Raw genomic sequence first — 9,441 nt, 5'->3', positions numbered from 1 at the left:
TGCAAGACTTAAGATACTCCCTTGATGACTGAAGTGCTTGCGAATAAGCAGCAACGTCAGGTCGGCAGGCCCCTGGCAGCGCTCTACTCTTCGGACGAACCTGCTGATGACTTGGAGGAGTTCCCTATCCTAATGGCTTAGCGATGGAGCGGTAAGCTGCCTCTATTGGTGCCAACTCTGGGTGAAATTTCACACCATATATGACTCGGTCACCGCGGGCCTCAGCTTCTTCCTGGAGCGGAGTTTTCTGGGAAGCGAAATCATCACAATTAGAGAGTAGGATGACCAGCTCGTCCTGCTTCTTGCCCACTACTGCCGCTTCCCCGAACCTCTCCAGTACCACCTGCCGGAGTCCTTTGGGTAAGCCAGCGTATCGAGGATGGTCCACCGGAAAGACCATTTCCTGGACAACGCGTCGGCCATCGCGTTCATACCAACCTGCGCGCATTCGAGGCTGCTTCCCTCCAGGCTTGACGTTCATAGCCTTGGCGTTGAAACCATCCTCCGGATACTTGCAGTGTATTGGGCTCCGATCGGTCAAGAAGACACACCCAAGCTTCCCCTCAGAGAGAGTCTTGACGGCCTCACTGCATTCTGCGAAATCCACAAGGCACCGTTCATTGTAACACACAAGGCACCGTTCACTGCTTGAGCTCGAGTCTTCAACCTCAGAGACTTTCTTTTACGCGATTTAGTCCAACCGATAGCACGTTTGTGGTGGATAGTCAGGTTGTCCTCTGCACTAGAAGCTGCTCGGCCAGCAGAGGTGGTGGAATTCTGGCTAGGCCCGATCTCTTCGAGACTTAACAGCTGCTCTAGGATGGCCATTCGATGACATTGAATTCAGGTGTCAAATTGAATTGTGACCGTAGCTAGGTGTGGAAGGCTGGAGTGATTCAATAAGCGTCCCCCAGGACGCTAGGAGCGCACCGAATGAGAATGCGCTAGGGTCAGGGAGGTAAAAATGACTAAAATATTTTTTTGTCGAGTCTCCATTGCGCGACTTGGATTTATGGGTAATCAAGTATGGGGAGCTCAATAGTGAAAGAGTTAGGTCGAAATTCGTCAAAATCAAAGAAAAAAGTGCCCGCCCAGTTCGCGCGTTTCTAGATGGCGCGTACTGTACGTAGTAATGGATAGCATTAATATATTTATGATACTTCCCAGTGTGATGGAGGGCACTATCTGTGCATTATAATGTTATGTATAAACTAGACTCTCGAGACGAATTAACTGAGGTCAGCTTGTTTGTAAAAGCCGCCGCGAGTTCGATTCCCGGCAGGCGCTTTTTTCAACCAATTTCTGCTTGCTAACTGCAGCCATAGCGCATAACAGTTTCGGCCAATACACGATAAAGGGCGGGGATGAGAGTAGTCTCATATTCCTCGCATGATACATAAGCTAGGCTTCTCCGAATGATGTGTGGCTCGTCAAGTGGTGTGGTCGTAGAGGAATAATCTGCATGATCGGAGAAAGCCCTCCTCCACTCGCCTTGCAATTTATTATGAAGCCTCGGGGGCGTAGCAACATTTCCGCTCACTACTAGCGTATTATTAGAGCTTCACCGTAATGATATGAAAAATAGTAGGGAAAAAATATTTCACGACGATTAACTTCACGGAAAACAATTGTGTTATCGGAAACCAAAACATACACATTTCCGATTTATATGCAGTATCATGCCAAAGGTGTGAAACTTGATTCATCGGCTCACTAGAGTTTTTAATAGATACAACAATTCTTCCCTATTACAGACTCACACGATTACGTTCCTCACAGTACATGGGCATAGCAACGTTTATATTGTATTTGCGGAGTATCAGGGATATCATTATTATTAATCTCGGGGAAGACGCTCATTTTGCACATTTGCATATCAAATTGGCATGCACTGTATCATGTCGTTGTATAGCAGCATGAAGAGTAGAAGTAGCGAACTCCATCAGGCATTGCGACAAGCCAACCTCCTCGTTGCCGTCCTTTCATTCTGTATAGTGACAGCTCTGGGTAGTGTTGGATACGCACTCTTACGGTGTGGCACTCGATACGATGGTGGAAGCCTTCCAGTGTGCATTCCCAATTTCCTACGCCAACTCGCATCTTATGGATTTGGTAGGTTGGGGACCTATTCCGTATCTTACCAAGATGAACCTTAGATATGTCTATGCCAGTATTGATAGTGTTGGGGATTTACTTCGCTCTCGTGAACCCGTTGCTCGAGGAGTTCTTCTGGAGGGTGTTCCTCCACAGAGAGCTTGGTCAAAGGTACCGTATTGGGCCTAATCTGAATCTTACATGCTTCAACCTAGGATACGTCTGATGGTGTCTTCAGTTTTTTCCCTCAAAGTGTCCCTGATGAAGAGGCGGAAGACTTCCTAGATCTCGAAAACAACACCGGTGAGCGTTTTACTCTGGGTAAATTTTTCCGAAATTCCATTTTCGATCATTAGATAAATCGGCGAACACTTCAAAGTATCCGAGTATTTCTGAGTTCCCCGGCCACCTTTTGATATCAGCTTTCTATGCATCATATCACTTCATCATAATACGACAACTTCTCAACAGCTACGCCCTAGCAGCTATCGCTCTATGCGGCTTGGTGAGCCTCAACTACAATTCACCACCATCACAGGATTGATCAGATACTCTTTGGTCGGCTTCTGGCGTACTATTGTGGACAACCACAGAAGTTAGGCTTCATCTCGGCGTGCTCCTTGCATTCAGGATTGGATTTTGTAAGTTGCCTTCCCTTTACGTGTTATTGACACATTCAGTGGAGTAGATAGTTATTTCTACGACTTGGAGTAGTCATGTTAATTGTATAGTAGCACTCAAATGCAACCAACGAATTTCGTCCGGTGGTATATCTCGTGTTATCAACACATTCGACGCACGAGGCTTTAGAGTATCGAATAGTCTTCTCAAGAGAATAGTGACAGCATCTCTGAGTTGTTATTTAGAGTTTGTAATACCACACTTTGTCAATTTTACATTCGGTCTACCACTCGCATTCATAAGTTCAGGTTGTTGACTTCGCCGTTTTATGGCAAGTTTTGGAGACTGCATCAGCTTCCCCGATATCAACAGCATTGCTCTGATAGCTGGTATGAAGACTCTATACAACTAGAGAGGAATGGACGGAGTGTTGTACCATATCTTGGCAGCTTGGATGACACAGAGGAGTGTTTGCGTTAGTATAATGGATGCTTTTACAGGGTTCGGGGAAGTTGAATAAATAGCATACACTTGGCAGTGAGAAAACTTTGTTGGGAGTTGTTGTTGTTGTTGTTGTTGTTGTTGTTGTTGTTGTTGTTGCTGTTATTGTTATTGTTGTTATTGTTATTGTTGTTGTTGTTGTTGCTATTGTTGTTGTTGCTATTGTTGTTGTTGTTGTTGTTGTTGCTGTTGTTGTTGTTGTTGTTGTTGTTGTTAGTGTTAGTGTCGTATCTGATGGTGACATGGCAATGCATATACTAGAGTGGAGCCCGCAATCCTAATGGTAGTTTTTCTCCACTCGTTGTTTTACTTGGTTCGTGCATGTCATCATCCGAGACAGCGATGCGACTACGGATCGCTCTCCTGAAGTGAGGCTCTAACTCTCTCCATAAAAATTGTGTCAATTTTTTCAATTTTCAAGGCATCCGAAGCGCTTGGCGTTGAAAGCCAAATTGGCATCAACTCCTCCCAAGATGGTGTCCATCCAAATCAACAATAATAAATATCAAGAACCAGCGAATCAAACCATATTGCAAGTCGCCCATAAGCACGGGGTGAGGGGGGTAATTTCGTGGCGCGCGGTCACGTCATGAGTAGGTAAGAATACCATACAATTGTCGAGCGGGCATCTGCTGGGCATGTGAGGCTACTGTAAACGGCAAGCCGACACAAACGTGCTACACTCCAATAGAAGATGGCATGTAGCGCCATTCGGGGGGAAACTTTATATGTTGGAGTTCCGAGGAAATTTGAAAAATTCTCGTTGGTTTTTGCAAGTTTCCTCGTGAATTCGTGTGTAAGCTTTCTATGATGTGTGAAGAAACTCCTGAGCTCAGCTGAGGATATACTTCAACACTGAGATAATGAGCGATCTTGTTGCTATCAGGTATGTGGTAGAAAAGGCAAGGGAGATGATGCATTGGAGACAACATACTGGGGATGAATGATGATAATGACAGTTTACCCTCACAGTATGAATACCACACTTCTGGTTAATCTCAATACAAGGGGATCATAACATAGTCGATGTGAGCTTGGTTCCTATCAAGGGGAGTGCAGTGTCGAGCGAAAACGCGTTATAATATTAATTATGTATACACTTAGCATTGCCGCTTTATCACCTTACTCGGTGGCCCTTTCTACATGTCTTTCTGTCGCTCTCCAAGTCGACAAAGGTGTCTTCTGATGCATTTGCGATGCTACTGGCATAAGCCGGGTAAAGAGGTGATCAAACCACGGTAATTCGGCGTGCATCTCTCTATGATATATGTCTTTGCTCCTGCTGCTGTTAGGTACACGTATTTCGTCGATGCTGAGTGTGAGACGGGAAACGGTTGGAAGTGGTTAGAAGTGAGTGAGGAGTTAATGTCTGGTTTTTTGGGAATCTGTTCTTATCAGAACTACCAAACTCAGATGGGCAAGGCCTTGGCAACGTGGTAAGAGGTATACAGTAGTTAAGGACACAGTAGTGGTCTACGATAGGAAGAAGATAAGACGTCGAACGCCTTGGGATGGTTACAGTGAGCGATCCATGAAGGTAAGGGCGGCTAGTCGGAAGTGGCACGCTATGATAATAGCGAAGGAGAAGGCCAAGGGAGGTGGGTGAGGACCATGCGAGAGATAGTTTCTGATATGCATGCAAGTGTTGTATTTACATCAAGTTGGATGGGAACTTCCAAAAGTTATACCCACAATTCGCATCCATCGAGCAGTGTTGGAATACATGGTCGCTTCCCTCAGCTGAACTCTGGCGTTTCATCACTAATTAGAAAAGAATACACACGATATCAGGTAGGCGTGTACAGAAACCAGTAAGGCTCTCGCAAACACTCCACAGAATTTCTGCATCATCATCACCACTAACACACGTACTGTAGTTGGCCATGTGCCATCCTCCTGGACTGGCTTCAAACTTAGCGAAACAGTATTTACCGAAATAACTGGATCCAATGTTATATATCAGTTCATCGTGAACTGATAAATAAGTGCGAGAATTCGGGTAATCCAATGAAGAGATATTGATGCGGCGGAAAGCACTCAATTGAGCTAGGAATAAGAGTACCCCGCTCACTGTCAACGCGCGACCATTAAGAAACAAGAATCTTGTTAGCATAGCATAGAGATCATCTTGTTACAAGATGATCTCCATGCTATCCTCTCACAGTCTAAGACATATCAATCCAAACACAAATGATACCCTGCCGTGAGTCAAGGCCGTACACTCCCTGCACACGTCCAGCTCAGTGATAATACGAGGTAAAGGAAGTGTCGCCCTACGCAGAGTGGAGTGCAGTAACGGAGGCAACTATCATTGTACGATGTAACGATTTAACGGGTTGATATCTTCCGGGTTGGATTGGATGCTGAGCTCCAATTTTGACTTTCAACCTTCTCCAGCGTGCGTACCCCCAGTATTAGTAGTATCGATTTTGCTTATACTTTTCTCGTAACATTCATTTTGCACTTGAGCATGCTTGCCCATCTCCTGTGGGGGCAAAAGCAGTTTTCTTACTCCCACGGATGATCAAACCTGCTGAGTGAATGGGGCGATGCCCATCCAACGTCTTCCATTGGGGACCCTCATGCGGCACGTTTGGGAGACAACCACGCAGGTCTGGGGTTATCACCGGTATAACTGATTTCATCGTCGTGCTATAGTTGAGCTACATTATCTCGACTGAGCACAACCAAACAAAAATGTCTAAAAAATGGCAATATTGTCACAAAAAAGGACTGACTGCCTGAGTCATAAATCTCTCAAAACTGACCGAAGTAAAACACATAAATTTAACAAAAAGTGTTGATAACGATGAAGGATTTCCCTACAAGGGTCCGATGTGCGGTCAGCCATGTTGGCAGGTCACCGCCGATATCGCGCAAAGAAGATATTGCGTTTACCGAGGATATCTGACAACAGAAGATTTGGATCATTTTCGATGATGAACAGTGAGATACGCGCGGTTCAATATGGGACGATTATTTCATGTCAAGTCCCCGGGAATCTAGACGATAAAACTCACCCAATATCTTTTCAAATCCCGTTTTCTCATACAGGTCGATGGCATTCTGGTTCGTGCGTTCGACCATCAAATACATAGCTACCAGCTTCGGTGTGCTTGCCTCAACCTAGGCGATACGCAGGACTCATCTTACACAGGATCGGCGGTCCACTCACATGCTCAAGGGACTCCGGCAGGAGCTTCTTCGCAATACCTTGCCTCCAGTATTTTTTGGCTACCTCAACCTGAATACTCGACAGGGATTGATAAGCAATCGATGATACCCTCTACCATACACGATCAATGTAGCCAATGATCCCGTTGGGAATCTTCCGGCTTGCCTCAGGCCTGAAAAGTCGAGGTTCTGGATGCGAACTAATCGTCAATGGAAGGCACTCAGTGGATTGCATCCTTGCTGCAAACGATGGACGCTGCTTACATCTTGGCTATGACTGCATCCTCGACGTAGGGAGCTATGGAGTCATCAGGGATAGTCATCTCGACCACGCCAACCACAGTCTGAGATAGATGAGCCTCTCTGAGTTTCCCCGAAACATGTCTTCGAGACTATTCTGCTTCTCCCAGAGATAGATCACATGATATACGGATGTGACCAATTAAGAAGTCATTCAAGATGTCGGGTGCTGATGATAAAACACACGCCAGTCGAAACTTCAAGCTGTGAACGTCTTCCAAATCTGCAGGATTCCGAACTTGGAAAGTATCTCACCCGCGTTCCCCCGGGGTTCCCCCTGGAGGAACCGGGGTGCATTTCCCGAGCTAGTCGCTTGGTGAGCTCACTATAGAGTATAGTCAGATCCTGATAGAGTCAGATTCGTTAGTCGCTCTTAGGGTACGGCTTTGCCAGTCTCATTCTGTATCGGTTAGTGAGCAAAGTGGCGTTGAGAACTGTTCTTGATCTACGTTCGTTTGAACCTAAGCTGCTGCTGCTGCATGTTGGCTGTGTTGATAACGAAGTGATAGGTTCGTTGATTCCCTGAATACTGGATATTCTCCATTACAGAGTTCTTTCCCGGAGAAAAGTCCTGACCCAGGCAGTCTGATAAATTTTCGACCCTAAAATGGTGTCATGAAATTGAATAATCTCCGACTTCATCACAGAACAAAACACATGCACTTATGAAAATGGAGGATCGAATTCATGCCTTATTGCCGGTTGCCTCATCAACGTCTTCCGATGCCCCTTCTAGGGAAAGAATGAAATCCCACTCCGCGGGAGTAACACGCTGAACTGACAACCTTGCCGTGGTAAACAGACCCATCGAAGAAAGCTGAGGAAAGCACACGGCTAAGTTCTCCAGAACTGCTCACAAGTCTTCACTTACCTCTTTGTCACGGTAGGCCTTCAGTTCATCAAGTGAGATCTTCCTACTAAGTTTACGAATGAATCTAAGATAACGATGTGAATACATATCAAATCTCAATTACTGCATTCAGAATACCAACCATTAGTGCGGTGTGGGGAGGAAATATGCACATGGTCAACTCCACGTGTCGGTGACCACATGAAAATTTTGCGGAGATTCTCGTACACCTCTACCCGAAGTCGTATATAAACTCCCTCAGTTAGTAAGAAAACTTTTAATCTCAGCTGAAGAAAGCGAATATAAATCCTTTTACTGCATTAGTGGATCCTGATTCGACAACGGCTCGCTACAGGGAATTCCTGTCGAATGGATGCTGCCCTTGGCTGTTACCGGGTGGACGATACACTTACTTGATATCAACCATATCCCACTTGGGTTCCTCCTTGCCACTTCTAGGATCAAAATGCGGGTTCTTGGGATCGAACTGGGTATCATCCGGATAGGACTCTCGGACCACCTCCACAATACCTATCACCACTGAGTCACCAATCATAAAGCAGCACACCACCCCTACCTACTATACCAGGGGGTTTGCAATTGGAGTGGTAGAAGAAGCCCTTGTCGCCAATTTTCATTTCTCTCATCAGATTCCTCGCCTGATAGTTCCTCACCCCATCCCACTCAGCCGTGCCGTTCGGACTAGCGGCCAAATCATCAATGCTGAACTTCATGTCCACGCCTTTCTCAATACGACTCTCCGGCTCCGACTTGAACAAATAAAACATCTCCCCATCACGAGGCACCGTCTTCACCGACACCTTCCTCGTAGTAGGAGCTGCCGGGAGCGCGATGGGAGAAGACGTATCTTGCCGTTTTCTCTTACCACCCATTTTGAACGACACTGGCTACAAGTCCTCACGGGAAGATCGAACTCGACAGTACGAAGCTTCTGAGATTTTCGCTAACCTCAGCCACTCAGACTACAGTGAAAAAATAAGAACTACTGATCAATGAGAAATATGAGAGTAAATATAAAAGATAGCTCTTTTGGTTAGTCCTGTTAGATTCTTTCGAATTAGAAAATCTGAATCACTGCAGGGTCGATTTCGGTTCCGCTCGTTCTTCACAATCGCGGAATCGCGGTGACGTCAGTTCGACCGCGAAAACTGCCGGGAGGGTACCCGGAGCTGACTCGTTACGAGGGCTCTGAGGAAAGCAGTATTCCCAATTCAAGATGGGAGGTCACTTTGTTCGTATCTCCATCGATATCATCATCATCACCAGCAACCGACGGGTTGGGAGTATTGTTGCAGCTACTGCTACCGACCGTAGTAGTAGTCGTCCCTCTCTTGGGGGCTTCCTGCCTCCTATTTCCCTTTGATCGTTCGATACCCACCGGAGCTGCTGCCTACGAGCGAAATCTTCACCGTGCGTGAAGATACTCATTCATTGACTCGTCCTACCTCCGGAGGCTTCTCATCCGCCAACGGCATCGGTAGGGCGACAGGATTCCCTTTCAGCTCCTAAGAACAAGTCTATCGTACCACGAGTTGTCCAAATCGATCACCAGGGCGCGCGCGATATCCTCACCATCTCGTGGATCTTTCCAATGCGAATGATTTGATCGATGTATTCACGGCATTTAGGGCAATGGCGACCTCCAACAGCAAGATTACATCCAACATAAATACTGCAAACCTGAAAACATAATCGATCATAGGATCGATTTCAAATGCGCGACCACAGCATCTACCTGGCAGAAACCTCCGTGATTGCACGGAAGCAATACGCAATCTCCAGGACGATCAAGACAGATGCTGCAGGGTAGTAAAGCGGCCCTGATCGAAATCTTGCAATCTTCCATTTTCTCAACGTTTCCTACTTTTGGGAATCTTCCG

General features: G+C 46.1%; 6 protein-coding genes across 6 annotated transcripts; 3 read left to right on the top strand and 3 right to left on the bottom strand.

The window, feature by feature from the left end:
• Window positions 1-2,164: 2,164 nt before the first annotated feature.
• Window positions 2,165-2,450, top strand: Pmar_PMAR025547 (hypothetical protein; the record flags this gene model as incomplete). The annotated part of the gene is made up of 2 exons (XM_002765160.1): window positions 2,165-2,265; window positions 2,333-2,450. 2 exons carry the CDS (start codon window positions 2,165-2,167, stop codon window positions 2,448-2,450), a joined length of 219 nt encoding a protein of 72 aa, XP_002765206.1.
• Window positions 2,451-3,508: 1,058 nt separating this feature from the next.
• On the top strand, window positions 3,509-4,174 carry Pmar_PMAR025546 (conserved hypothetical protein). Its single transcript, XM_002765159.1, has 4 exons — window positions 3,509-3,584; window positions 3,638-3,770; window positions 3,814-3,917; window positions 4,103-4,174. Exons 1-4 carry the CDS (start codon window positions 3,538-3,540, stop codon window positions 4,161-4,163), a joined length of 345 nt encoding a protein of 114 aa, XP_002765205.1. The 5' UTR covers window positions 3,509-3,537; the 3' UTR covers window positions 4,164-4,174.
• A 185-nt stretch (window positions 4,175-4,359) lies between these two features.
• On the top strand, window positions 4,360-4,822 carry Pmar_PMAR025545 (hypothetical protein; the record flags this gene model as incomplete). Its single annotated transcript, XM_002765158.1, has 4 exons — window positions 4,360-4,454; window positions 4,509-4,566; window positions 4,615-4,652; window positions 4,699-4,822. 4 exons carry the CDS (start codon window positions 4,360-4,362, stop codon window positions 4,820-4,822), a joined length of 315 nt encoding a protein of 104 aa, XP_002765204.1.
• Window positions 4,823-6,192: 1,370 nt separating this feature from the next.
• On the bottom strand, window positions 6,193-6,713 carry Pmar_PMAR025544 (hypothetical protein; the record flags this gene model as incomplete). The annotated part of the gene is made up of 4 exons (XM_002765157.1): window positions 6,193-6,342; window positions 6,392-6,460; window positions 6,512-6,563; window positions 6,655-6,713. 4 exons carry the CDS (start codon window positions 6,711-6,713, stop codon window positions 6,193-6,195), a joined length of 330 nt encoding a protein of 109 aa, XP_002765203.1.
• A 662-nt stretch (window positions 6,714-7,375) lies between these two features.
• Pmar_PMAR025543 (conserved hypothetical protein) lies at window positions 7,376-8,433 on the bottom strand (the record flags this gene model as incomplete). The annotated part of the gene is made up of 4 exons (XM_002765156.1): window positions 7,376-7,507; window positions 7,562-7,625; window positions 7,954-8,071; window positions 8,118-8,433. 4 exons carry the CDS (start codon window positions 8,431-8,433, stop codon window positions 7,376-7,378), a joined length of 630 nt encoding a protein of 209 aa, XP_002765202.1.
• Window positions 8,434-8,691: 258 nt separating this feature from the next.
• Pmar_PMAR025542 (hypothetical protein) lies at window positions 8,692-9,407 on the bottom strand (the record flags this gene model as incomplete). Its single annotated transcript, XM_002765155.1, has 5 exons — window positions 8,692-8,709; window positions 8,790-8,951; window positions 9,007-9,066; window positions 9,134-9,241; window positions 9,297-9,407. The coding sequence occupies 5 exons, from the start codon at window positions 9,405-9,407 to the stop codon at window positions 8,692-8,694; spliced, it is 459 nt and encodes a 152-aa protein (XP_002765201.1).
• Between the last annotated feature and the right edge of the window lie 34 nt (window positions 9,408-9,441).

Source organism: Perkinsus marinus, assembly GCF_000006405.1.
Source record: "Perkinsus marinus ATCC 50983 genomic scaffold scf_1104296975596, whole genome shotgun sequence".
NCBI classification, from domain to species: domain Eukaryota; phylum Perkinsozoa; order Perkinsida; family Perkinsidae; genus Perkinsus; species Perkinsus marinus.
The sequence above is the reverse complement of the archived record's forward strand: the minus strand, read 5'-3'. Positions and strand labels throughout refer to the sequence as shown.

Excerpts from the sequence above, each read along its gene's own strand:
- Pmar_PMAR025546 (XM_002765159.1), top strand. The coding sequence starts at position 3,538 with ATGTCATCATCCGAGACAGCGATGCGACTACGGATCGCTCTCCTGAA. Across the intron at positions 3,771-3,813 it reads AAGTCGCCCATAAGCACGGG|GTAAGAATACCATACAATTG; the intron begins GTGAGGGGGGTA and ends CGTCATGAGTAG. Across the intron at positions 3,918-4,102 it reads ACTCCAATAGAAGATGGCAT|GTATGTGGTAGAAAAGGCAA; the intron begins GTAGCGCCATTC and ends TGTTGCTATCAG.